General features: G+C 53.7%; 3 protein-coding genes across 3 annotated transcripts in view; all 3 read right to left on the reverse strand.

The window, feature by feature from the left end:
• Positions 1-18,570, reverse strand: part of CLPTM1 (CLPTM1 regulator of GABA type A receptor forward trafficking) — a 29,391-nt gene extending 10,821 nt beyond the window's left edge. Inside the window, exons 1-5 of the mRNA XM_004767639.3 lie at positions 18,459-18,570; positions 11,539-11,651; positions 4,507-4,630; positions 3,131-3,289; positions 488-605 (exon numbers count right to left, since the gene is read on the reverse strand). Coding sequence (XP_004767696.1) covers positions 488-605; positions 3,131-3,289; positions 4,507-4,630; positions 11,539-11,651; positions 18,459-18,530 — 586 coding nt within the window. The 5' untranslated portion in view covers positions 18,531-18,570. The remainder of the gene's footprint in view (positions 1-487; positions 606-3,130; positions 3,290-4,506; positions 4,631-11,538; positions 11,652-18,458) is intronic.
• A 4,581-nt stretch (positions 18,571-23,151) lies between these two features.
• On the reverse strand, positions 23,152-24,905 carry APOC2 (apolipoprotein C2). Its single transcript, XM_004767641.2, has 4 exons — positions 24,801-24,905; positions 23,949-24,033; positions 23,617-23,776; positions 23,152-23,391 (listed from the first exon to the last, which is right to left on the reverse strand). Exons 2-4 carry the CDS (start codon positions 24,001-24,003, stop codon positions 23,301-23,303), a joined length of 306 nt encoding a protein of 101 aa, XP_004767698.1. The 5' UTR covers positions 24,004-24,033; positions 24,801-24,905; the 3' UTR covers positions 23,152-23,300.
• A 482-nt stretch (positions 24,906-25,387) lies between these two features.
• APOC4 (apolipoprotein C4) lies at positions 25,388-27,403 on the reverse strand. Its single transcript, XM_004767643.3, has 3 exons — positions 27,208-27,403; positions 26,031-26,160; positions 25,388-25,594 (listed from the first exon to the last, which is right to left on the reverse strand). The coding sequence occupies exons 1-3, from the start codon at positions 27,281-27,283 to the stop codon at positions 25,435-25,437; spliced, it is 366 nt and encodes a 121-aa protein (XP_004767700.1). The 5' UTR covers positions 27,284-27,403; the 3' UTR covers positions 25,388-25,434.
• Positions 27,404-27,907: the final 504 nt, after the last annotated feature.

Raw genomic sequence — 27,907 nt, forward strand, 5'->3', positions numbered from 1 at the left:
GCCCTCACAAGGGACACACCGAACGGGCCACCCGGGAGCCAGGCTCCGCTGCACAAGGCCCCCCGAGGGCAGCGCATTTGCGAAGCTCCTGTTCGCACCGTCCGGGGTGACACAGACGCATTTACAGACCTCACACGGGATCCAGCAGGGCCGAGGCCCTCCTGTCTGCCCTGCGCACTCCTTCTGTTGTTCCTTCACAGACCATCCTTGAGTGTCTGCTCTGACCAGGCCCGGCAGCGAGCACGAGCCGGACCCACTCTTCTAGGAACACTGTCCCCTGCCCTTCAACAGTCCCTTTCTCTGCCTGCTCTTTGCCTCCTCTCCCGTCCACGCACAGGTGTCCATAGAGGCACAGAAGGTAGATGGGGCTTGAGCCCAGCCCACCGACCCCAGCCTCCCTGGGCCAGGGCCTCCCACCTGCCCTGGTGGGCCTGGCACGGGGCGGGGGTGAGGGGTGGGGTCCCTGCCGCACAGCAAGGGTGCTTACTCCGTGACATGTGGACCGTGGCGAGCCGGCGGTAGAGGGCCTTCTGCCGGGGGTCTGGGTGGAAGCCACTCTTGGTGAAGTAGACGTGGATGTAGATGGAGCCATTCTGCTGCACGCTCTGCAAGGCGGGCCAATGGGAAGAAAAGACACGCTGAAGCCCCTCCCGGCACTAGGCCCCGCAGTCTCACCACCCTGGGCTCCCCGAGACTGAGCGCGTGGGTGGGCCGTGGAGCTGAGCAACCAAGAGCAAACTGCTCACGTCAGACCTGCCGAGACAGTCCCGGCAGGAGCACACGCTGGCTGTGGGAACCCCAGGCTCCATCTCGCCCAGCTGGGCCTCCACACCTGCCTGTGCCCTGCAGGTAAGCAGCACCGGGAAGACTATCTGAGAGCACCCAGGAGGTCGATAAATGCCAGTCATCACCGCACTTGACAGTAAAATGAAGGCCAGGGCCCCGCTCCAAGCACTTCAGGTGGTCTCCCCCAAACCCAGCGCACTCACGTGTGTGTAACCGACACACATAAGCCTGACACTTCGTGTGGTGTGACGACCCCTGTTTTCCAGACGAGGCCACAGGCCTCACACAGGGATTGTGTAACATGGTGAATGAGTGGATATGAACCCAGTCTGTGGGGCTCCTGTGCGGCTCTGCCTCTCCCCATCTGTGTCGACCGCTCTGCCTGTGCCTGTCACCTACTATCTCCCCGGGACCAGGACTAGTCTCACCCCCACCTGTTACAGATGAGGAAAGCCAAGAGGATGGCCATTTGCCAGAGACCCCAAGGGGACAGCCAAGGCCAATCAGAGGCCTCCATTGGAGCTCCATTCAGAACTTGGATTTACTTGTCCCCCTCACTTCCCTGCCGTTTAAGCCCACCTCTGTGCTCATCATAGTTTGTATAGTTTACTGTTTTAACACCTTGGGACAGTGTGTGTGGAGGGGTGATGGGGTTGGGGGATGGAGGAGGGGTTCTTAGTTGGCTGGGGAGACTTGCCCCTTCCAGGGTTCCGAATTCCCAAAAACAACTCACCTGCCTTTGAACACATCTTTCGAATGCAAACCAGCCAATCCCAAGCCCACACTCCACCTACTCCCTTGATCTAAAAACTCTTATACAGGGGCGCCTGGGTGGCTCAGTGGGTTAAGCCGCTGCCTTTGGCTCAGGTCATGATCTCAGGGTCCCGGGATCCAGTCCCACATCGGGCTCTCTGCTCAGCAGGGAGCCTGCTTCCCTCTCTCTCTCTCTGCCTGCCTCTCCGTCTACTTGTGATTTCTCTCTGTCAAATAAATAAATAAAATCTTTTAATAAATAAATAAATAAATAAAAAATAAAAACTCTTATACACTAAGCTTCCCTAAATCACCCAGGACAGGGTACATGCAGCTGGAGACCACCCCTCTAGCTGACAGCCCACTGACATCTGACATCTGAAGGAGCCAGTTCTAAGCTGTTTCCCCTGCCTGCCTTGATTTTCCCACAGAAACCCCGGGAAAGGCTCTGGCCAGGCTCCACCCCCCACCCTCCCGCCCTTTCACTTCTGACCAAACCTGGTGCTTCCCCTGTGGCTCCTCATGGGAAATGCAAATAGTGAATTAGAATCAGCCACAACTGAGCCACCTCCCGCCCCAAAGCCGGGAAGGGGGGATAGACTGGCATGCTTAGGAATGGCTTCTACCATCCAACTTGCTGCCCTTCCTGGGACTGCATCTCAGGGAGGGCTCTAGAGGCTGGCCGGAAGTCTCGGTGGAACCGCTCTGGGCAGAGTTATCCCACCTGCCTCAGAAAGACGGGAGCCCAGACCCTGCTTCTAGGCACCCAGATGGAGCAAACATGCCCCCTGCCCCAGGGGCCGAGGAGAAGACCTGCTGGGGAGAAGTGAATGAAAGGGTAGCCCCAAAGAGATATCAACACCCACTGATTCATCACATTCACTGACTGATGTATTTGCTGATGTACTGGTCCTATGCTGAGCAGAGCTGGGGACGCAACGGTGACCAAACCAGCTCTGGGAGTGACAACCCAGAGGGCAAAGGCCTAGATGCAGAAGCCCAGAGAGGACCCACTGCCTGAGCTTGACTGTCAAGAAAGGCTTCCTATAGGAGGCAGGATTTGAGCCTGGGGATGCCAGAGTCCAGAGCACCTGAGTTCAAATCTCTCTCTCATAAGATCTCTTACCTTTTATGTCACCCAAGCTCTCTGTACTTCAGTTTCCTTATCAGTCAGTCACAGAGGATAGGGGCCACTTCCTAAGGCAGCAGGGAGGTTCCCACCAGTCAGCCTAGCTTGATGCCCTACACAGTAAATGCTCCATCGGTATTAACTACTACTTTCAAACAGGGCTGCCTGGTCCACCCCCAAGGTCAGTTCCTAATCCTTTCCTGGTTTAAAGCACAGGTTTACATGCCCTTGGAGGTAGCTGGGAGGATCCGAGGCCAATTACAACCCTATTTATATTTTTCAGATGGGGAGGCCAAGGCCCAGAGACCTCCGGGGCCTCCCTGTGGTCACAAAGCATGGGAACGGCAGCAGCGCCAGACTCAGAGCCCAAACTCAAGCTGCAGGACCAGAAGCCGGTTCAAGAAGAGGTCCTCCAGCAGGAACAGCACAGCCCTGGAACCCAAGCCCGGGAGCCGCCTGCACCTGTGGGATGTCAAGCTCGGCGAAGTGCTCGTAGCAGCCGTCAGAGTTCTCGCCGCTAGTCCAGTCGCCGTACACGAGGTCATGCTGCTCCCAGAAGAGCGCTGACGTGGCGTTAAAGTCTGTAAAGTGCTCGTGCTCGGAGATGTACACGTGCAGGTTCTGCGGGAAGAGGAACCGGGCAGGGAGGGAGCTCAGGGCTGCTGCTGAGGGCCTCGGACGGTGGCCGAAGAGCGAGCAGACCAAGAGCCGGGGCAGCGGTCAGCACACTAAGATGACCGATTGTGCGCGGGGAATGGAAAGGGGGCCAGGGAAGAACAGCAGCCCCGGGCGGAGAACCCGGTGTCTCTTTCCTCCACCCCCCACCACGGCTGTCCTGGTCTGAGTCTGTGGCATTCGTGAGCAAAATAACACTGGAAGGATGACTGGCCTGCTAGCTAGAAATCGGGCTCGGCACCGAATGGCCTTGGTCGGTAGGGCATGCAAACTGAATTCGAGCCCCATTGTTTTTACTTTAAAAACAACAAAACAAAGGTAGAATTTGGGGTCAGAAGGGATCAAATCTCCTTGAAAGGTCTTCTTCCTTCTCTTACAGCCTGCTTGGTCGGAGCTCTGCAGGCTCACAGAGAACGCCCAGCAGAGAGCTGTGAGGGGGTTAATGGACTCCGGAAAAGCCGGGAGAATGGAGAGCCAGCCCTCAGCACCCTCCCTTCTCAGGTGCCCGTGGCCGTTTCCGAACAGAGCCCCGAAGGCCCATGGACAGCCTCTCTGAGCAGTGGTCACCCTCCCCAACTGGCATGCTGTGCAGTCGGGGTTCCCAGAGCTGCAGAGAAGCGAGAGGCAGGAGAAATCTCAATTACTGGGGTCTGGGCACTCACTGCAGGGGCTCTTGAACCCCAAGCCCCGGCCCCTTGGGACCCGGCAGGACAGCATGCGCCTCCCTCTTCTCGCTCTCAGGGGCTGCTCTGCCTGGCTCCCCACTCTCTCTCCCCCCCACTCCTTCCCTTCCCGTCCCTGCACACCCGCACACCCCCCTGGGCAACTTGTTTTCTTCTTCTCCCTGTGCAACTTTTAAGACCTGAACGTACTTTGGAAATAAAATACATAAGGATGCCGTTAGACAGTTTTTCAACAACTGAGTGAACCCTTCTCTGTCCCTCTTCCCCACAAACCTAAAGAAAGAATTTACTTTCTCCTCAGGGTGCTGCTAGAACGACACCGGTCTCAGGGGCTAAGGACGGATCCGGATCTCCTCAAGCCCAGACCTGTGCCCAGCTGACAGCGACCAAGGACGGGTCCGTCCCAACGGCCCACGTCACCCCCTAACACCCTCCCCTACACAGTTGTCTCCCGAGTCTGGCCTCCCAGCCAGCGGTTACCATTAAAGTGTCTTTGGGGAACAGGTTGCGGCTGGCGACGCGCGGGGCTCCTCCAGGGCCCGACTGGTCCTGAGGGGCCGGCCCTCGGCGGAACCAGCTGCTGATGACCCAGATGATGAAGATCCTGTGGAGGTGAGCAGAGCAAACCGTGAGGCCCGTGCCTTTTCTTTCCAGCGTGGGCCCACCCGACCTCCTTCTTACACAGCACACACTGGGGGCCTAACCCGGGGCTGGCGACCAAGGAGGGAGGGCCCCTAAGAAGGCAGTCACCAGGCAGGTGAGAAGACAAGATGCCCCCAGACGCCATGCCTGGGGTACCATCCCCGATTCCATGCAGACCCCCGCCCCGTGAGTCCCCCAGAAGTCCCCGGTGGTCACAGGGCTGCAAGACTCAGACCTTACAACCTCGGACCTAGGAAACCGAGTATGCCAAGCCCCGGGAATCCCAAAGCCAGAGAATGCTAAGAATCTGGAATTTCAGCATTTTAGAGGCGCAGTACCTTTGAGAGCAACATTTTAGGACTTAAAATCAACTGAACGCTTGAGAAGGGGGCTAGGAAGTAAAGGGTTAGTCCCAATCTGTGGTTAATATTGGCCTAGGCTATTCAGACCAACACTCCTGTTGAAAACAATCAACTGGACGGGGCGCCTGGGGGGCTCAGTCCGTTAACAGTCTATCTTCGGCTCAGGTCATGATCCCGGGGTCCTGGAATTGAGCCCCACATCGGGCTTCCTGCTCAGTGGGAAGCCTGCTTTTCTCTCTCCCTCTACCTGTTGCTCTGACTACTTACGTGCACCTGCACGCTCTCTCAATAAATAAATCTAAAAAAAAAAAGGGAAACCACCAAGTGGAAAAACTTAGTAAAAATGAATATACTAAGAACATATCAACATTTATATATCCTGCTATAATAAGATTATATTCTGCTCACATATGTTCTCATGTACGTTCTTTATCAAGTTTACACATGAGTAGGGGTGCCTGGGTGGCTCAGTGGGTTAAAGCCTCTGCCTTTGGCTCAGGTCATGATCCCAGGGTCCTGGGATTGAGCCCCACATCGGGCTCTCTGCGCGGCGGGGAGCCTGCCTCCCTCTCTCTCTCTCTGCCTGCTTCTCTGCCTACTTGTGATCTCTGTCTGTCAAATAAATAAATAAAATCTTAAAAAAAAAAAGTTTACACATGAGTATACGTAAGTACGTATTCTTAAAAACACTAAATAGACAAAACTATAGATTTACCAGGTAAAAACTGAAGGGAAGACTGGAACCAAAAAAGTAGAAAGAAGTTTCTTTTTTGTGTCTGAGGACATTTGCTAGGTGTGTTGATGGGTAACAGAAATGTTAGCCGAGGGCCCACATCAGGTAACTAGAGAGCTACCATACAAGAAGCTAAGACCCCACGTGGTACCACACCCAGGACTAGGGGACGCAGGCAGGAGCTAGTCTTCCCCGGGAGGCACCAGGTAGTCACAGCCAGAGCCTTGAACCTGGTGCAAGGAAACCCTAGATGGATGCTGCCAGCCTTGCTTAGAGCTAGGAGTGGACACAGGGTGAAGTCCTGGCCAATAAGATGTAAACACCATGTATTGTGCTGGGCTTTGGAAAAGTGTCCTTAAAGAGACAAAACATGCCTCCTTGATTTCTTCTTCCCTCCTAGAAGGCAGATGTGATGGCTGGATCTTCAGCAGCCATCTTAGGCCATGCAGCTACGGGGTAAAACCCAGCGAAGGTCAAACAAAAAGCAGGAAAGAATCTGGGTTTCAGAAAACTGGAGAATCCTGGTTTAAGTCCAGAACAGTACATGAGAGAGAAATAAAAAACTGCTATTGCGTTAATTCAGGTCACTCAGACACATGCTGCTATGTAATTACTAAATTAGACGAGTACTTATTAATTACTATGAGAAGCAACACAGCAGAGGTTGAGCGCTCGGCCTCTAAGCTGCTATACGTGGTCCTGAAGCCCAGCTCTGCCTCCTGTCAACCGTGTGACCTCAGGTAAGACTCTTAACCTTTCCAGAGCTCCGTTTCCTCCCCAGTTAAAATGGGAATAATGACACCATCTACCTCATGGGGTTGTTCATAAGCATTAAATACATGGATGGCTATCTGTATCTCTATCTAAGTACATGCACATATGCACCCATGATAAGTATATGCCGTCTAGAACGAAGCCTGGTACGCACTCATAAGTACTTCTGAAGTGTTTCATCACAGGAAAAGATGCAGACAAACTCTCTGGAATGGAAAAATACTACAAGGGAATTCTAGTGTAGGTGGATCCCAAACCACACAGAGGGGCAGGATCAGGCACAGGAACTCATCTTGGCCTGTAGAAGCTCCGGAGCCCTGGGGTCTGGGGTCTCAGGGGCCATGGCCCTGCTGAGCCATCTGCTGCCTCCCCAAGAAGTCCCTGATGCACACGGCTGAGGAAGGTCTGGAACTGGTAATCTCAGGGGAACCCTCCACCTCCAAGAGAGGCTCCCATATGCCAAGGGAGGGTATGGGAGCAAGGACACCCAGTGGCAGCCTGGCCCTGGCTTAGTGTGTGGCCTGTGGGAGTCCCACTCCCTCTGGGCTTCTGGGTCCCCATGTGTAAAACAAGGCTGATGGGACCAGATGTCTTTTAGGGATTCCAGATCCCCAGTTCCCTGAAGAGCACCTGTGTGACCTACACGCCCCCAGTTTTGTGGATCCTCTCAGACGGCACATGGCCACATGCCTCCATCCACACATTCCAGGCCAGGAAGCCCTACCCTCTGACAACAGGCCTATAGGGGAACTGGCACTCCCCTAATGCTTTCAACTTCCTGGCTCAGCAAAAAAAAGAGACTTTGGATCTTCTGTCCCATCCCACCTAGGTATCCTACGTTCCCGGGCTCAGAATTAAGTTAAATAGATAAAAAGACAGAAACAACACTTTCCCATCTCATCCATTTTCCCACCCGGTTCCCGTCCCATCCCCCACGCCAGGTAACCAGGGGTGTATCATGAAGAGGTGGTGAATCCCAGACTCCACCCTCTCTCCCCCAAAAAGTCCATTCTCACGCAATCTACTCGAAGCTTTGTAGAGTTCCCAGGCGCCTGAAAACAAACCCTGAGCCCCGCTCTCAGAGTGCCAGACAAGATGGTCTCCGGGCCCCCAGCTAGGCGGATGCTCGGTGCGGCCTGATTCTAAGGGAGGAAATGAGCCTCCGTTGGAAGTGTATTAAAAATGTCTATCAGAAGGAAGTGCCCTTCTGTACTGATGTGGAAAGATTTCTAAGATATACTGTTAATGAGAAAAAATCAAGGAGCAGAACTGTGTAAAACAGGCTGCTCTTATGTAAAAGTGAAGGGAAAGATAAAAATAATCTTTATCCGCAGCTGCTTGGAGCATGGAAAAAAAAAGAAAGAAAGAAACGAAACACATAGGTAAGAAAACTCCAGGTGCTTACTGGACGTGGCAGGGGAGAGTGGAACAGAGAAGGGAGAGGGAACAGAGGCCCCGCCGTGGAAGAAGGTTGGAACATGTCAGGCATGGCGCCCAAGAGTCCGGGCGGAACACTGAAGAATTTCGCGTCCTGGGTGGCACCACTGGAGGACGCCGGGCCGGCGGGCATGGCCCACACCAAACTGTGAGGGCTGACTGCATCTGGGATGGTGGGCTGTTGTCTTTTTTTCCTCCAGCTGTTTTTCTTTGTAATTTTCTAAGGTTTTTTTTTTTTTAACATCAACAACAAAAGTGATCCTGGCCAAATTCTGAGCAGATACCAGAGTCTCATAGCATCCCTTCGTGATCTGCGAGCTAACTGGCAGGATTCTGAACTCAAGATGGAAACTCAGACACAAGAGGGACCATCAGCCCACCTGCACACACGGTTCGGAGGTGGGGGGACTGAGACGTTGGAACAGACCTGTGCTCCTACACAACGTCGGACTCTAGCAGGCACTTCCACGGCATCCCCCCTCCCCCATTTCTGGAGCTGATCCTCTGGTGTGGACAAGCAGGCTGTTCTCAGTTTTTCTCTCTTCTGAACAACTGTCTGTGAGCAACCATCTACAATCACACTGGAGGCAAACTGCACGTGCATGCTCATAGGACGGCCCCCGATCTGCGACACTTCTGTTACTTTCTTCTTTCTATGTATCTGTATTCTTTGATTTTACTCTCTATGATAAGTGTGTATTATTCATAAATTTATAAGTTTAGGGGAAAAAAAAAACAAACAAGTAAGACAGCCTAGAGGAGACACATAGTTGGCCACCCAAACCACCCTCTTCTTCCTCGGGAACAAAATTCCTGCTTTCAGCAGGGTACGAGATTTCCCAGAATAAAGACCACATCTCCCATTTTGGTGGCAAGCTACGGCCATGTGAGGCCATCCTAGCCAAGGGAGGGCTCCTTTAAACAACTTGGCTGTGCAAGGATGTGCAGGAAAAGGAACCCTCTTGCTCCGCTGGTGGGAAAGGATATGGTGACAGCCACGTGCACAACAGCACGGAGGGTCCCCCAAAAATTAAAAACAACTACCGTAGACCCAGCAACGGCGCTACCAGGTATTTACCCAAAGAATACAAAAATACTGGGGTGTCTGGGTGGCTCAGTGGGTTAAGCCGCTGCCTTCGGTTCAGGTCATGATCTCAGGGTCCTGGGATCGAGTCCCGCATCGGGCTCTCTGCTCAGTGGGGAGCCTGCTTCCTCCTCTCTCTCTCTCTCTGCCTGCCTCTCTGCCTGCTTGTGATTTCTCTCTGTCATGTAAATAAATAAAATCTTAAAAAAAAAAAAAAAGAATACAAAAATACTGATTCAAAGGGATACATGCACCCTGATGTTTACAGCAGCATTTACAACAGTGAAATTCTAGAAGTAGCCCAGGTGTCCACCAACTGATGGATGAATGACAAAGAGGTGATGCGTGCAGGTAAGCGCGCACTGGAATATTACTCAGCCATAAAAAAGAACAAAAGCTGGCCCTATGCCAAACACGGATGGAACTAGAGTACTAGGCTAAGCAAAGTAAGTCAGAGAAGGACAAATACCACGTGATTTCACTCCTCTGTGGCATTTAAGAAACAAAACAAACAAGGAAAGGAAAAAAACAGAAAGAGAGGGAGGAAGAGAGACAAACCAAGAAACAGACCCTTCATTACACAGAACACATGCTGGTTAGCAGAGGGGAGGTGGGTGAGAAATGGGAGAAACAGGTGGCGGGGTCGAGGGTCACAGGTGCACAAGCACACCTGTGATGAGCACCAGCTGACGGATGGAACTGGCGAGTCACTGTAGGGTACATCTGGAACGAATACTCTGCAGGTTAACGAACGGGAATGAATGAATGAATGAATTTATCTTTAAAGATTTTTATTTATTCGACAGACATAGATCACAAATAGGCAGAGAGGCAGGCAGAGAGAAGGGGAAGCAGGCTCCCCGCCGGGCAGACAGCCTATTGCAGGGCTCGACTCCAGGATCCTGAGACTATGACCTGAGCCAAAGGCAGAGGCTTAACGCACTGAACCACCCAGGCGCCCCAACTAACTGGAATTTAAATAAAATCTTAATTAAACAAACAACTCTGCCAAGAAATTCCTCACAACTAAGGAGAGAAAAAGTCTGGGGCGCCTGGGAGGCTCAGTCGTTAAGCATCTGCCTTTGGCTCAGGTCATGATCCCAGGGTCCTGGGATTGAGGCCCACATCGGGCTTCCTGCTCAGCCTGCTTCTCCCTCTCCCGCTCCCCCTGCTTGTGTTCCCTCTCTCTCTGTCAAATAAATAAATAAAATCTTTAAAAGAAAAAAAAAAAGAAAAGCCTGCTTAAACACACAGCCTGTCTCTTGAAAACATTTCACTACAATACATCTCTGGACAGACAAAGAAATGTCCATTTTGCAGGTGGGCAAAAAAGGCCCAGAGCAGAGAAGGGAACTGTCCCTAGGTCCAGGCCAGCAGAGGCAGAACTCAGCCTCAGGTATAGCTCCCCATACCCACCCAGCATCTCCCCAGGGCCTCGGTCAAGGGCCGAGCTTCCAGAAGGCATGCCCTGGCTCCCACGACCCAGGGAAGAACCATCTGAATGCACACACACAAAGATCACCAACAGCCAGGCACGAATGCACAGCCTATAGGACTCCAGTTATATGAGGTAAGTAGAACAGCCAAGTTCATAGCGACAGAAAGTAGAATGGTGGGTGCCAGGAGCTGGAGGGAAGGCAAACGGAGGGTAAGTGCTCAATGGACATAGTTTCAGTTTGGGGAGATGAGAAAGTTCTGGAGATGGAGTGGTGGTAATGGTTGTACAATTGTGCACTTAAAAACAGGTTTTAAAATGGAAGGTTTTATGTAATGCACGGGTTGGGGCTAAACTGCGTGTGTGCCCCTGTTCCCTCCCCCTGACCCCCGTCCCAGGCCAATTCATATGCGGAAGTCCTAACCCTGAGCACTTCAGTGACTATGTTTGTATTATTTAAAGAGGTGATTAAAGCTAAGTGAGGTCACTAGGGTGGGCTGGTGACCTTATAAGAGACTAGGACACAGACACACACAGTAGAAGGCCATGTAGGGACATAGGAAATGGCCATCTACAGACCAAGGACAGAGGCCTCAGAAGAAACCAGACATGCTGACACCTTGATCTCAGACTTGTTGCCTCCAGAACTGTGAGGAAATAAATTTCTGTAGCTTAAGTCCCCCTGACCCCTGCCCCTAGCCTGAGCCATTTGTTATAGCAGCCCTAGCAAATTAATATGTATTTTAGGGACCCCTGGCTGGCTGAGTTGGTAGAGGATGGGACTTTTGACCTTGGGGTCATGGGTTCAAGCCCCACATTGGGTGTAGAGAGTACTTAAAAATAAAATCTTAAAACAAAACAAAACAAATAAAACCCCACAACACTGTATTTTACCACCACAAGAAAACTCTATCATATTAAAAAAAAAGAAACAGATCTCCACTAACAGGGTGCTGGTTCATCCCAGTGACTTTTTCCTTTTCTTCTTCAAACTTTCCTGACTTGATTTTTTTTCAGTGAACAAAACCAACCGCTATGCACTCACCTGAACAGCACGCCTTTGATGACCTGCCAGGCATTGGGTGCTGGCTGGGGTGGTGGGTTCTGTGGCTGGGTCTCTGCTGGCGGGTCCCTCCCGATGCTGCCATTGCTGGTCACCTGCAGGAAACAGAGACACACGTCAGGAGGGAAGGTGCCACCTGAGGCATGGGAGCGGTCTGAGGCCCCACTGCATGCCAAGGCCCAGCACAGGGCTAAGCACACAGAGCAGGTGCCTTGATCAGTAACTGGAGAATGAAGAGTAAAGTCACCCAGGAAGGGTGGTGGATCTTATTCCTTCAAGACAAAAACACTCCCCCAAAACCAGCTCTACGCTGGGGACACAGAAATGACCAAGACAGCCTTGTGCTGCCCTCCTTGGGATCACAGTCCAGTCGGGGAGCCCAAGAGTCCCCAGACAGGGATGATCCAGAGTGGAGAGGGTGGAGATATAGGATCCTAGCAGGGACATCTGAGGTCAAGGAGGGCTTCCTGGAGGAAGGGACCATTGGAGCTGAGGCCTAAAATACGTAACAAGGGGACACCGCAGAGGAGGCAGCAAGTACAGAAAGGAAGAGAGACATGGTCTAGTGGTGAGGACGGTCCACACTGCTCCCTGAAGCTAGAGCCCAGGATGCAAGGTGTCTACTGGGGATAATGCAGAAAGGTGACCAGGGCCAGGTTCTGTAAGCCTTGGGTTTGTCTGAGAGGTGCTTCCCTGGGCAAACAGGGCCTTCTCTGTGGCCAGCCCTGTGCAGGGCCCATCCCTCCAGGGGCTCCTAGCTAGCAGGAAACAAACAGAGATAAACACAGCCAGAGTGTGAGCCACGACAGAAGTCCTTGCCACAAACAGCACACACTGCCCTGTGGGGCCAGAACCATGAGTATCTCCAATCAGCAGCCACGCAAATGGAGGCTCAGGGAGGCTAACCCACTTGTCTGTTACTCAGGAAGGAAAAGGGCAGCAGGATGATGAGGAGGCGGGGAGGCCAGGGAGGTCAGGTAGGGCTTCCCAGAAAAAGAACCTTCACTCAGAAACAGAAGCTCAGAAGCAAAGAATTTCATGATGTCAGGAAGGGCCTGAGATGGGGAGGTTCTTCCTGCCCCTCACCTTGCACCTGCTACTTCCTAATCCTGTCCTCTTCCTCCTCCCAGCTCTGTCCCCTCGCTGCTCAGCCTTTAAGAGGCAGGACCAGGACGGTTATGGTCACTATTGGGCAGAAGCACCACCCAGCACAGAGCAGGGGCTCTGTGGAATCAACATGTGCTCCCCGAAGGGCTTGCCCCCGGCACCCAGGTCCAGGCCTCCACTGCCTAGCCTCCCCCCACCATGGCCTGGAGCCCACTCCTTCTGGCATTTGTCATCCCATCCCCTTCACCAGCAAGAGCTCGTCTCTGCATCTCCCAACGTGAGGGACACCACCATGGTAAAAGGTGGGGGCTCTGGGGTCCCGCAGTTCCTGGCTGTGAGATCTTGGGCACGTCACTTCCTCTCTCCCACCCAAGAGCCAGGTTGTAAAAACACTGGTATGTTAGAGACAGAAAATATTTCCTTTGTGTGTGGACAAAAAGATTTCCTGAGCACCTACTGTATGCCAGGCTCTGTGCTATGCAGTGGCCAGACAGCTCTGGGCCCTGCCCTCCTGGAGCTCAGGGTCCAGAGGGAAACACACCCATGGAACCATCAACAGGATCAAACTGGTAAACAGGGGGAAAGTGCCCTGGAGGAAAGATGCAGGGTCAGAGAATGGCTCCTGGGGTGGGGACGGGGAGCCACTTTGGATCAGGTAGTCTGACACCTGCCTGAGGAGCTATTTTTGACATTTTGGTGAAAAGCATGCTGGAAGAGGGACAAATTCAGGGATGCAGTTGCTGGGGAGCAGGCAAGGTCAGAAACAGGCTCAGGGCCCCTCATTCAGGGCTGGCCTTGCTACTGGGAGCACCAGGGACCAAGAAAGAGCTTCCAGCAGGTCTGACCTGATTCCCATCAAGCAACAGAAGATGAGGCCAGGCTGGGATCTGAACCCACCTCTGGTTGACCCTGAGGTCTGTTCTTACCCGCACTGGCAGACAAGCTGGCTGGAGACCCTTCCACAGAAACATAAATGGAAACTGCAGAGAAAAGGCACTTTGCTATGCTGGCCACAATCAAAAGGATAGACAATCACGAGTGCTGGCGAAGCTGGATGGGCTGTATACTACCGGTGGGGAAACAAGAGCTGCAACTTTGAAAAATACAGCAGAGAACTAAAAAGTAAAATGTGCAGGATGCCTGGGAGGCTTAGTCAGTTAAGCGTCTGCCTTCGGCTCAGGTTGTGATCCCAGAGTCCCGGGATCGAGCCCCACATCAGGCTCCTCGCTCAGCAGAGACACTGCTTCTCCATCTGCCCCTCCCCCAGCTAGTGCGCACGCGCTTTCTCTCCCCCCCTCCCCGCAAATAATATTTTTTAAAAAAATTTTTTTTAAAGATTTTATTTATTTATTTGACAGAGAGAGATCACAAGTAGATGGAGAGGCAGGCAGAGGGGGGGGGGGAGCAGGCTCCCTGCTGAGCAGAGAGCCCGATGCGGGACTCAATCCCAGGACCCTGAGACCATGACCTGAGCCAAAGGCAGCGGCTTTAACCCACTGAGCCACCTAGGCGCCCTTTTTTTAAAATTTTTTAAGAAAATAAAAATAAAAAGTGAAATAGGCACCTGCCATACGAAGCAGTGGCCCCGCTCCTCGGTCTCCACCCAAGAGAAAGGAGAACTGTACACATGCACGAAAGCTCACGCACAGAGGCGCCTGGGTGGCTCAGTGGGTTAAAGCCTCTGCCTTCAGCTCAGGTCATGATCCCAGGATCCTGGGATCAAGCCCCGCATCAGGGTCTCTGCTCCGCGGGGAGCCTGCTTCCCCCTCTCTCTCTGCCTGCCTCTCTACCTACTTGTGATCTCGGTTTGTCAAATAAATAAAATCTTAAAAAAAAAAAAAAGTTTATGCACAAATGCTCATGGGGGCATTGCTGGTAATAGCCAGAAACGACCCTGATGCCCCTCGATGAATGAGCAGGGTGTATCCATACAATGGAAAGCTACTTGGTAATAAAAAGGAGTTCTGCTGGGGACAGAGTGGCTGCAAAAGGGAACTGAAAGGTTCTGAGGGGATGGGGACCGGATGATGGCAAGTGGCAATGGTTGTTCGGCATGACCACAGTAAACGCCACTGGTCTCCATACTCACGACAGGTGAATGTTGTGTGATCTGTTACACTTCAAAAGAAAGGTAACTCTCGGGGCGCCTGGGTGGCTCAGTGGGTTAAGCCGCTGCCTTCGGCTCGGGTCATGATCTCAGAGTCCTGGGATCAAGTCCCACATCGGGCTCTCTGCTCAGCAGGGAGTCTGCTTCCTCCTCTCTCTCTGCCTGCCTCTCTGCCTAACTTGTGATCTCTCTCTCTGTCAAATAAATAAATAAATCTTTAAAAAAAAAAAAAAAAAAAAAAAGAAAGGTAACTCTCCTGTGGCTTCCAATTCCCTTGGAGTAAAGGCAAAATCTTCAGGTTGCCTTCCAAGTCTTAGCCTCATCTGGCCCCCTCACTGCCTCTCTACTCTCACCCCTCTCTGCTCATTCACTGGCTTCAGACACATAGCCTCCTCACTGTTCCTTCATACAGCCAGGTACCTGTCACCTCAGGGCCTTTGCACAGGCTGTTCCCTTTATCTAAGAGGTTCCCACTCCTCCATATCTGCCTGCCTCCCTCTCCCTCATCTCCTTCAAGTTTTTGTTCATACACTGCCTCCTCAGGGGGCTCCTGGGTGGCCTATCAGTTAAGCAACTGACTCTTGGGTTTCAGCTTAGTTTATGATCTCAGGGTCGTGCCACCCAGCCCCATGTTGGGTTCTATGCTGAGCAGAGTCTGCTGAAGTTTCTCTCTCCCTCCCTCTGCCCCTTCCCAAGTTAGCTCTCGTACTTGCTCTCTCAAATAAATAAATCAATCTTAAAAAAAAAATAGTCACCTCCTCAGAGAGGCCTTCCCAGACTACCTTGTTTAAACTGCAACCCTCTTAGCCACCCCTCACTACTTATCCCCTTCTCCAGCTTTACTCTGTCTATGACACTTATCAATATCCGACCCGCTATATATACTTCTTTTTTATCTTATTCACTGTTTTCTTGTCCATTTTTCTATCCCCACTGCCCAGCCCTTAAATAGAACATGAGCTCCAAGAGGGCAGGGGCTGTTCTGTTCATAGCCGTAGCCCCACCATTAGCCTGGGGCCTTGCATGGAGCAGGGACTCAGTATACGTCAGCTGAAGGAATGAAGGGCAGGGCTGAGAGCCCTGTGTTGGAGACCCTGGGTGGAGAAGCAGGCTAGCAGGAGCATGGACTGCTGAGGGCCCCATAGGCCTGGGGAAGGTATGTGGCTACGGACACAATACTGTCTAAGACACAGTTCCTCCTCTGGGACCCACATGTCCAGTCTCACACACAATCCACAGAACTACTGGCTAAGGGGCCCAGAAGCAACTGAGACCAGGAGGCTGGGCTGGGAGCATGAAGACAGGCTTTCCAGCACATCCTCACTGACTGCCATGATCCACCATAGGAATTCCAGTCCAGCCCAGCCTCTACCTCAACATCTCTTGATTCCACAAACACTGGGCACCTGCTCTGTGCTCTATGCCCAAGCTGGGCAGTGCAGGGGACAAAAGATTGACCATGACAGACCTGGTTCTGCCCTCCAAGGGCTCCCAGTCCAGGGGAAGAGACAGGCAGATGGTATAACCCAGAGTGGGCAGGGCTGGGACAGGAGAGCCCATGGTGCCATGAGAGCCCTGACCCAGTCTTAGAGGGTCAGAGAGGGCTTCCTAGAGGAGGGGACGTCTGAGATGTACAGAACCTGTAAGGATCAACCAGATAAAGAAGGAAGAAGAAGATGCAAAGGCAATAAAGAGAAAGCAAGGGGCACCTGGGTGGCTCAGTCATTAAGTATCTGCCTTCATCTCAGGTCATGATCCCAGGGTCCTGGGATCAAGCCCCAAATTAGGCTTCCTGCTCCGCCAGAGGCCCGCTTCTCCCTCTCCCACTCCCCCTGCTTGTGCTCCCTCTCTCACTGTGTCTCTCTCTGTCAAATAAATAAAATCTAAAAAAAAAAAAAAGAGAGAGAGAGAGAAAGCAAGGCACACTGCTGGCAATAAAAGAGCTTCACAGTGGGTGACACTCCTCTCACCCAGTGGTTCTCAAGCAGAGGTGATCTTGCAACTGGGACATTTAGCAGTGCTTGGGACATCTCTGACTGCCACAACTGCAAAGGGGTAAGCATGCCACTGACCTCTAGCATGCAGAGGTCACGGATGCTGCTCAACAGGCTGCCGTGCACGGGACAGCCCCCCACCACAAAGAATTAACCAATCCAAAATGTCAATAAATGCTGAGGCTGAAAAACCCTCGTCTAGCCTGAAGAAAATTCAGATCACACAAGACCTTGATCTACACAAGAATTTGTACTTTACCCTGAGGGCAAAGGAATAAGTCTTGAAAGGTTTGAAGCAGAGGTGGGACAAGAGAAAATTAGGGGGTCCCTGGAAGCCCGACAATCGGAGCAACCTGAACCCTAGCCTCTCTGATCCACCTCTCCATCCAGTAATGGACAGAAACTCAGAGCGGGGAAAAGACCTTCCTTCAATAAGACCGGGAAATCCCTGATGCCAAGGGACTGAGTGTGTTCATTCTAGAGCTAACTCAACAAATACTTCCTGAGGCTGTCCCCAGGTCAGGCCCTGGTTACAGATGCTAAAACAAGCACGTTGGGCTCTATCACACAAATCTCATCCTGGGGTCCTCCCTAGGTGCTATTTTATGCTCAAACCTCTGAGCTCTCTTGGTCCCTGGCACAGACTTTTGCCACAACCCCAGTCATTCAGGATTATAACTCTCTACATGTCCGTCTTCTCTCCCACTCCAAGGATGGCAGGGACGTGGCTGGAACCATCTTTGTGACCCATCACATGGCTGACCATCCTGTGCAACCCCTTCACTTACCACTGGAGAAATGAAGGCCCAAAGAAAGCAAGAAACTTGTCCAAGGTCACACAGAAAGTCAGCTTCATTCTTCCCTCTCAACCTGCACTCCTCTCCCCTGTACTGCCTCCCACATGTCAGTGACATCCCAGTGGGTGGGTCGACAGCACCTTGCTGTCACTCCATCCATTCCCTACACGCCTGAAAGATGGATGCCTGAACTAGTATGTTCTGCAGCTTTGGTTTAGTTGAGGCAGCAATGGAGCAGATGTCCTCAGTACCTGGGCTAACTCCCCGACAGGATTACTTTACGCTGTAAGCACACCCATCCCAGTCCTGACCACCCTGGGTCAACAATGTCTGGTCACTTCTACACGGAATGGATCCCAAACTCAACCTGGGTGACCTTCTGCAAGCGCTTTAGTCTCATTCTTCCTGGGATTCCCGTCTGTAAAGTGGGACTGTCGGCCTTCATATCCCGTGCCCTTACCCACGACGATTACCTGACTTCCCCAGAGCTGGGAAACTCCCACTTAGTCAGTCGTTGCCCACATCCCAGGCACTGCAAGGGAGACCCTAAATGCCAGTCCACTTTAGGGACGGTCTTGGAAGTCTGGAATCGCAGAGTAGAGAACCAGGGTGCTTGGGTTTAAGTCTGCGCCCCTCCGCGCCACTGTCTCCCGGCTCGAGCAAAGAGCCTGGTGGCCGCCCAGCGCGAGCGTGCAGAGGACTCGGCGTGCAACAGGGCCCCGCTCCCCGCACTGTCCGGCCTCTAGGGCTGCCCGGCCCCACCTGGGCCCGGTACTCAAGGTCCCTCTGGGCAAGGAGCCCCCACTGCACCAGGTCCCGCGAAAAGGGGCAGGACACGCCCCGTGGGAGGCCCCCCGGGTGGGGAAGAACCCCTCAGGCCCCTCTCGGCCTCCGTACCTGACCGGAGCCGCCTCCCCCGGCCGCAACCACGGCGCTGCCAGCCCCGTCCGCCTCCTGCGCCGCCGCCATCTTCCCGCTCCGGGTCCCCGCCCCCGCCGCCAGCCCCGCCCCGTCCCCGACGGCGCCAGCGCGATCGCGCGAGATTTCACACTTGCCGGAGCCGCCAGCTACCGTATCCGGCAGGAGCGCATAAGCCACGCCTCTCGAGAGAGCCGCTTCCGGCTAAGAAAGAACCAGTTCGGCCACCGTACTCCGCCTCCACTCCGCCTCCTCTCCGCCGTACGTTCGTTTTCACCCAGCAGACGTTCTCCCTGCTTTGAACTTCCGGACTTTCTCGGCGGGCGTAGGAGCTTCTCAGAGGCTCCATTCCCTTTGCTTTCTCGGGTAAATTCGCGTCTTCCATTTATGTGAGCGTTGTAGGCCATCCTGCCCGCCCAGCCGATTCTCCGAGGCCTTTCCGTTTCCGTGTTTCTTGAGCTTTCCCGGCCACCGTAACGCCTCAAAACGATCTGGTCGAAGCGCGCCCCTCCTGTGTTGACTGAACCTCTGCGGCCACCGTACCCAGACTCAGGGGGCGGGCCTTTGGCCAATGTCGTAGCCTTTAGACACCTCTTCCAAAAGCAATCCTTTCTTTTAAGTACCCTTAGGTTGGAGTTTTCCTGTGCATTCAGAATTAGTATTTCAGGGTTCTCCCAGCCGCCAGCCCTTCCCCAAGCTTTCGGGTCACCTAGTTTAGCCCGCATGCGCGTTCCGGGGCAAATTCCGCAACTCGGACTCGGCTTCAAGGGCTCTGTGAACTTCATACTTTTTCTTAGCTATGTATCTTTGTACTGTTCCAAGGCGGGACACGTGTTGCAAGACCCCTGGCCTGGGGAGGGTTGTATGGAGATCAGGAAAAAATGTATCAGCGGCTGCTAAGCCTTATGTATGAATTGAGTGGAGGTGTGACCTGGGTTTAAACTCTGGTTGTGCTACTGGCCTTCTAAGTGATCCCGGATCAGGGACATACCTCTTTGGGCCTCAGTTTCCACCTCTTTTTGTTAAACGCATTTCACTCCCGCTTGTGCCCCGCCGGGGTTTTGGAAAGACCCAGTGAGATCCCGAATGTAAACAGCACCCACCCATCCAGCCCCACCTCACTCTTAGCAGGTGATCAGTATCTTGCGCTGTTATTACTGACCTTAACAGATTACCTGAAAGGGAGAGCAGGCTTCGCACTAGGATTGTACAATTATTTATTTCTCATTTTATTATCTAGTCCCTCCACTTTCCTCTTGGGCCCAGCTAGGCAGTAATATCACCTCCAGGAAACCCTCCCTGGCCCCCAGGCTGTGCGAGCACCGCCTCCAGGTCTTCCCGTTCCCTGCCCATTTTCTGTCATCACTGTCAGGGACGGGTATGGCATGTCTTGCCCTGGGTGGGGGAAGCCAAGGACTGTCCCGCCACTGCCCCAGGGGATGATTCCTAAGTGAAGGGATGAAACTTTGCAGAAGGTCGATGACCTATCTACCTCATGTTGAGGACCAACACATGGGGAAGAAGTTACCTTAGAGAATGTCTTTCTCAGTCCACTTCACTGGCAGATTATAAAAGCGGCAAGAACCAGTCTGTGAAATTGTATGCCCAGTTGGTTAAGCGTCTGCCCTCAGCTCAAATCATGATCCCAGGACAGAGGCCCTGTTTTGGCGGCCGCCCCTCTGCCCCTTCCCCACCTTGTGCTGTCGCGTGCCCGCTCTCTCAAATAAAGAAATAGAAATTTAGAAAAAATTGTAGGCCCAGTTTGGTTTTTTGTTTTTAAGATTTTATTTACGGGGCGTCTGGGAGGCTCAGTGGGTTAGAGACTCTGCCTTCATGGGGTCATGATCCCTGGGTCCTGGGATCAAGCCCTGCATCGGGCTTTCTGCTCAGTATGGATCCTGCTTCTCTTCCCCTCTCTACCTGTGATCTCTGTCTGTCAAATAAATAAATCTTTTTTTTTAAAAGACTTTATTTATTTAACAGAAAGAGAGATCACAAGCAGGCAGAGAAGCAGGCAGAGAGAGAGGGGGAAGCATGATCCCTGCTGAACAGAGAGCCCAATGTGGGGCTCTATCCCAGGACCCTGAGATCATGACCTGAGCTGAAGGCAGAGACTTAACCCACTGTGCCACCCAGGCGCCCCATAGTCCCAGTTTTTAAGTCTAGGGAAGAAATGAACGTATTGATTCAAGTCCACCAGACAAAAGGAAGACTTACTTTGTGGGCCTCTTTTTTCAAAGTACAAAATTACAGGCACCTGGGTGGCTCAGTGGGTTGTTGGGTCTCTGCCTTTGGCTCAGGTCTGACATCAGGCTCCTGGGATTGAGCCCCCCTCCCCCCCCTCCCCCGCTCGGGCTCTCTGCTCAGCAGGGAGTCACTTCCCAGTCTCTCTCTGCCTGCCTCTCTGCCTACTTGTGATTGCTCTCTCTGTCAAATAAATGAATAAAATCTTTTAAAAAAAGGTACAAAATTACATGCACAAGCTTAAATAGAGGATCACAGAAAGCTAAGGCAAGTGAAGGGATTTAAAACATAATCTCCAAGGGAGTCTGGGTGGCTTGTTGGTTGGGCGTCTGCCTTCAATTCAGGTCATGATCCCGGGATCCTGGGATTGAGCCCCAGGTCGGGCTCCCATCTGCTTCTCCCTCTGCCTGCTGCTCCCCCTGCTTGTGCTGTCTCTCTCTCTCTGACAAATAAATAATAAAAAAAAAGAAACATAATGTCCATCTTCACTGTAACCCCATCTCTGCTTTCAACTCTAGATACAAAATGCTCAGGTCTGCCCTCTTCTCTCATAAATTGCGGAGTCCCGATCTGTTGGAGCATCAAGGTCTCTCGGCTAGACTGTGACCTTAGGACCGGTGCAAAGCCCTCTTGTCTGTTGAGTGACCAAATAAATTCTTCCATTTCTGCTAAGTAGCTCACAGCCACTCTGTCCTCCACTAGGGGGCGCCCAACACCAGCCAGAGGCCGCGATGGCAGGTTCTAAGGGAGGAAAGGCCTGGAGCCCTACACTTTGGAGTCCTGAGGAAAAAGGCTTGGGGGTCCAGACTCCTGAGTCTGAGGGAGAATAGGTCTGGGGTCCCAGACTCCTGAGTTCTGGGGGAAGAGGCATCTGAGGGCCTGGCCTCTGGGATCCTAGGGTGAGTGGGACTGGGGTGGAGGCCTGAGAAAGGAAGGAGGAATCTGGGAAGGGCACCAGGATTGGTTGGAAGCAGAACTGGCCTGGGCAGTGGTTTGGTTTGGCTTGAGTCCGTGGGAAACAAGTGGACAGAGCAGGGATTGTTCCTCTAGGGTACCCCCCTCCCCGTCACCCCCTGGGTTTGGCAGCCTCAGCTCTTCCCAGGCCCTGGGGAACTTGGGGGCATTTCCCACAGCCCCTCCCCAAGGCCCCTGTTTTCTACTAGACTCCTAGCTGCCCATCCTCAAGAACTGGGAAACTGCTCTGAGAGTGCTGAGAGGCCGGCTGGAGGTTAATGCCAAGCAGATTAGGAAAAACACAGACCCTGGATCCTCAGAGGCCAACAGCCCCACCCCTGGACTTGGGGGGTCCCAGGACCACCGTCTACTCCCTCAGAACCCAGAAGCCCAAGCCCTCAGCCCTCTGCGCACCCAGCACTGAGCTCTCCAACTGTACTGCCTTTTCTCCTCCTTGCACACCCTGTGCTTTTTGCCTGTAGCTCCCTACTGCCCAGATACCATTTCCCAACCACTAACCAACCAAGCCAGTCCCCGGCTCCCCTCCTCCCACCACCCAGCAACAACAGCCCCAACCACACTCCACTGCATCCCCTGGGACCAGCCCAGCCAGGTTTTCTAGGGGCCCTCCCTTATCCGAGGGGACAGCACCCGGGCCTTCATATCTTCACTTCTTTTCTGCATCCCACAAATTGCTGTCTGAAGTCATCTTCTTCCTTGGTTGTCTGGCTCATCCCTCTGCCTCCCCGCCCCTTCCCACCCCACAGCCGCTCTGGCGGTCTCCGTTGGTGGCCTCAAGACGGAACAGAGCTCCTTCCTGATCCTGAATGAGAGCTCAGATGTCACTACTGTTGCTAACAAGGGGAGAGAGCAGCTAACAAGGCACAGCACACAGCTGTAATCACCAAACCTACATGGAATCGGGCCCAGACCCAATCAATAGCTTTTTAAAGGGCCACAGAAAGCAGGACTGTCTTTCCCCCACTGCCCCCCGGCAGTGTCTCCTGGCCCTAGCAGGAGCCCAATAAATCTTGGACATGTCGGACAAGTGTATAGGAATTGTCACAGGGCATCGCTTTTGTAGACCGATCCTCTTGGGTCCCAGACCACCTGGGCTCTGATTTCCCATGCTCAGTAGTGACCTCCGGGCACCAGTCTCCCCTCTGACACAGGACCATGGAACACCTCACTAGGATGCACATTTAAAGGACTTGTCCAGGGCCTGGATATTGCCGGAGGCCACTGGAAGGTAGCTGTGTTCTGGTTTGTCATTTCAGAGGAGAAGGCCAGACCTTGGGGGAAGGGCAGTCTCTAATTTTGCTGTTACGATTATTCCTTGTTATTATTTACCTCGTTATTCCCACTGACCAAGTTAGGCCTCCATACGTCTAATGGGCACTCAATAACCATTGAATGGACAGAATCAGTCCTGCCATCTTTGTCTTAGAAAAGCAACCACATGGAATAAAATAAATGGCTTTGTATATTAATTTATTTGTAAGAAGACAGACTAGTGTTGGGAGCAGGATGCTGGCAGCTGCTGAGAAGTGGGGGGCGGGTCAGAGGAGTCAAGGGGTTGTGGGGTCTGGACTCTCCCTTCCCTGCTGGCCGGGGCCCCAGCTGCTACTGGTCTCCTTTCAGCATAGAAAGTAACTGGTCACTGAAAATCCCTGCGTAAGTGCTCACAGCTGCTGTGCTTTTGGTGTATAGGTCCCTGGGGAGAAAGAACAGACACTCAGAGCGGGGAGGAGGCTGGGAGTACCCTGAGTCTAGGGGAGAAACAGACTGGAGGGCCCAGAATTATGTGTCCTGTGGGAAAAGGTGGCTGGAACCCAAACTCTTGGATCCCTAGGGAGGACGGGGCTGGGATCTCAGAATCTGGGGTTCGGGCAGGGCTGGGGGCCAGGACTCCTGGTTCCCAGAGGGGGCGGGTTGATACCTGATTTTCTCATCCATGGCGGTCAGGTATGTTTTCTCATACAGCTCCTGGGCGGCCGATCTGGCTGTCCCCCAGTAGCTATACAGTGATTCTTGTAACTGAGTGAGCAGGGCAGGGCTGGCGGCTTCATCTTGCTGGGGCACGTGGGCCCCCCTGACCTCTGCAGGGGGGGAGCGCATTAGGAGAGCTGAGGAGCCTGCTGCAGGGGGCAATGAGGCAGGGAAGGAGGGGGACAGGGGAAGGGCCAGGCAAGGACCGGACTGGGAAGATGCTTAGAGCTCATCTCATCCCCCTCACAGACCCCTCGTCTGTCCCCTGCCAAACACACTCACCACATCCCAAGACCAGGAGGATAAGAACCAGAACCAGGAGGTATCGGGTGCCCATAGCTTCAGAAGACCTGGAACGCTGAGAAGACTGTGGAGCAGGGTCGTCGGTGACCCCTAGGTCCACCCCCGGCCCCACGCGGAGTCCAGCTGCCAGTGCCTGTGCTTGGGGCTCATTGTCTAACATTTTATGATTCTCCTGATTTTCACACCTTCGTTCTAACATCCCTTAATTCCCTCGAGAAGCCTCTCGAGCCTACCCGTGTGTGCCAAGCAAGGCCCTAGGTCCCTGCTGTGAACTCAGGCGACGGCCCTGCCATTCCGCAGCCCACATGAGAGAGAAATACAATCAATGGTATTAAATGAGGAAAATGTACAGCATGTCTTCAACGAGGGGACACGCTGTGGGGGAGGGGATAAGTACTCCAGACGGGGGAGGCTGTGTCGCATGTGTGGCCTGGGAAAGGCTTGGCAGAGGGTGACATCCCGCTGAGACCCAGTGGGCACGGGGATGCGCCTCATACACCTGGGGGCCCGTTTCTGATGCGCCAGGCCCTGTTCTGCGTCCTTGTGCCTTCCGTTGGTCTCCACTCCCCACCGCCCTGCCCTGTGGTGACAGAAGCGCTCAGCTCAGCGATGACAGTGCCCAGAGGCCTGACTGTCTCTCCTGCAATTTGGAGATGAGGCTGAGATCCAACCCCGAGGGCCATCGGCACAGGGGGAACGGTCTAAGATTCTAAATCATGCCCTTCCAACAGAGGAATCTAATGTTGGGACTCTGGGGGGTTTCTGACCTCATATTATCTCTGCCCTCTCCCTGCTGACCCTTCCCCATTTCCATCCTGGTCCCTCTCTTACCCGGCTCCGGCAGGCTGTCCTCACCGGCTTCCACGAGGGCAGAGAAAGCCTTTATAGCTCTTGCGGTCCACCTCCCTGTCCACAGCCACCACCCTCACTTTGTCCCTAGGCCAAAGTCCGAGCCAACAGGGCCGCTGAGGGGGCGGTGCGGGGCAGGGAGGGCAGTGACTGTCCCAGGGTCAAGCCACACGGGGCCCCCCACTCTGAAAACTCACTCCTGAGAGAGACAGGCTGGGTGGGGGGCTGTGAAGAGTTAGGGGTTCTGGGCACCCACCAGGAAAGGGGGCTGGGGTTTCCCTCACGTAGGAAGCAAAGGCAGAACTTGGAATGACAGGTGGCTGTGGGGACCTGCTGACCACATCCACACTCCAGCCTTCCCCCTCCAACCCCAAACTCGGCTGTCTGAGGTCTCCTTCCCCCCACAAGCCCGCAGGGGTGGGTTTCAGCGCTAGGAGAAGTGAGTGCTCCCCCTGCCTCCTTCTCCTCAGCCCCCCCGCCCCCCCCCGTCCCTCCCTGGCCAGGTGTCATGTCCTCTACTCTTGAACTGTTGGGGGGGGGGGCACAGTGGGAAGGGACTGGGTCAGGGACACAAGAGAAGTATTTCTTTATTGTGGCGGCAGCAGAAACTTTAATTCTAGTCCCCGTCCCCACAGAGAAGCCGGGGGCACAGGCTGTGGGCCCGGTTCAGAAGGCTGTCTTTGGAGCTGCGGAGCCAGGCCCGGGAGCGGACACTCAGGTCCTTCAGGTGGTCGTCGTAGTAGGTCTTCACAAAGCCCTGGAAGGCCTCCGGTCCCCTGCAGGAGAGGGGACATAACAGCTGAGACCCCATCCACCCCCAAGACTTCCGCTGTCCCATTCAGCCCTCCTCCTTCAGACCTAGGAGTGCCTGCTCTCGACTCTTACTCTCCGCTCTTCTCAGACCCAGAGGTCACAGGCTTATTCCACTTAGAACCCCAGAGTTCTGGCCCTGCCCCTCCTCCCTCTGACCCAGGTTCTCCTTCTAACCTAGGGGTCCAGACTCTCAGCCCCTCCTTCCTCAGACCCAGAGGTCCAAGAGCGGCCTCTCCTCGCTCAGACCTAAGAGTCCAGACCCTCAGCTTCTCCTCCATCAGACCCAGGGGTCCAGGCCCCCAGCGTCTCCTCCGTCAGACACAGGAGTCCTGTCCCCAGCCCCTCCTCCCTCAGACCGGAGAGTCCACCCACCCCCAAAGCACAGGGGCACACACTCACCAGAACCACTGCCACTTCTCTCTGGTCCTGGTCACCAGCACCTTCACCTTGTCGGGCAGCAGGCTCCAGGAACCACTCGCTAGGCCTGGTTGGGGGCTTGGGGATTCTGTGGGCACCGCTTGCTGGTGGGCTAGGCGGGACCAGAGGGCCACATGGGTGGGCTGGGACCTGAGAATTCTTCCTCCTGCTTTCCCCTCTGTGCTCACCATCACTGTCCCCCCCTGGTGGCCCGAGGGCAGCCCCTTGACACCCGTCACTGCTGCCTCTCACTCTCTGTGCCTGCGGCCCCTTCAGTCACCCCTCTATCTGCCTGTGGTGTCCCCCTCAGTTTTGTAACCCCCCCTTGGCCCCACCCCTCTTCTGATGCCTCCTTTACTACCTGAGCTTGCTGCCCCCCCCTCAGGTCTCCCACAACCCCCACACTGTCTGAACCACCTCTGCAGACAGCAGAGGGAGAACACAGGAAGACTGTCCACCCCCAAGGATGGAGGCTGGTAGGACTGTGTTGTTTGTTCCTCCCCAGGGGGCCAGGGGTCCTGCCTTGGATCGCACTTGACCTCCTCAGACACACCTGCCTGTCCAGCACTCTCGCACCTGCTGCGCAAAGCGTCACCTACAGATCCCAGCCTTCATGCAGACACACACGATCATGCACGTACAGAGGCACCCATAGGACCTGTGAGGTTCTTTAGTCAATGATCGAACCTCTTCTGTACTCAGTTTTCCCTTCTGCAGAATGGGATAATGAGAGGCCCTACCTCAGGGATCCTGGGAGAACTCAGAGTTAACCACACATGAGGCAATTGGGAGGACGCCTTGCACACTGGAGTGTTAAAATTTTACATGCACGTGCAGAATGCAGACAGGTTCACATACCAACACATAGACACCCTCATGTCATCTACACACTCATAACTTCTGCATGAAAACGTGTGCACGCAAACCTACATAGGTATGTTCGCCGGCATGCGCATTTACCGTGACGTTCTATTCTTGTGCAAATACCCACACCAAGGCACGACCCGTACCCCGGTCATTTGCACCAGCCCCATGTGCACACCTCTCACGCGGCCACCAGAAACGCACAGCCATCTGCACACGATGAAACACACAAGCTCCCTACGGCGCGTCTGCTAGCCTGCACACCCCGCACACCCCTGCATCCACACCTCCTCACCCACAACACAGGCCAGGACCAGAACACAGAAGCTGAAGGAGGGCAGGGCCTGGGGCCTGAGTCCAGGAGGCAACATTTCTGGGGGTTCTTGTTCCTCTGTTTCTCCTCCGTGCTCAGCTCTCCTGGCCAGGGGAGGGGGAGGCTGTGCTGCAGGGCAGAGAGCGGAGCCCTCCCCTGGCTGCCTCCCCACGCCCCTTGGCAGGGACTTCAGAGACAGGGGCCCAGGTGACAGTGACAAGCGGAGGCCTTACCCACCCCTGCTGGCCTCCCTCCTTCCTACCCTTCTAGGACTCTGGCCTGACAGGGGAAGACGGAAGGCTCTGTGGCCTCCTACAGTGACTGGTGTTCAAATCCTCGGTCCACCTCACCTGCTGGCCCCTATCTCTGGCCTCAGTTCCCTCCTCTGAAAAAGGGGCCTATAATCCTACTAGAGGCAGGATTTTGACTGAATGAAGTGATAGAAGGAAATGTCTTAATGAGAACCCTGGTCATGGTGGGGCTTACAGATCATGGCTGTTTATGATGATTTTCTTTCCTTTTTTTTTTTTTTTTTTTAAGATTTTATTTATTTATTTGTCAGATAGAGAGCATAAGCAGGCAAAGTGGTAGGCAGAGGCAGAGAGAGAAGCAGGCTTCCCACTGAGCAAGGAGCCCTCTGTGGGACTCTATCTCAGGATAGAGATCATGACCTGAACCGAAG

This window comes from Mustela putorius, unplaced genomic scaffold, assembly GCF_011764305.1.
Source record: "Mustela putorius furo isolate JIRA1106 unplaced genomic scaffold, ASM1176430v1.1 tig00000196_pilon_pilon_pilon, whole genome shotgun sequence".
Classification (NCBI taxonomy): domain Eukaryota; kingdom Metazoa; phylum Chordata; class Mammalia; order Carnivora; family Mustelidae; genus Mustela; species Mustela putorius.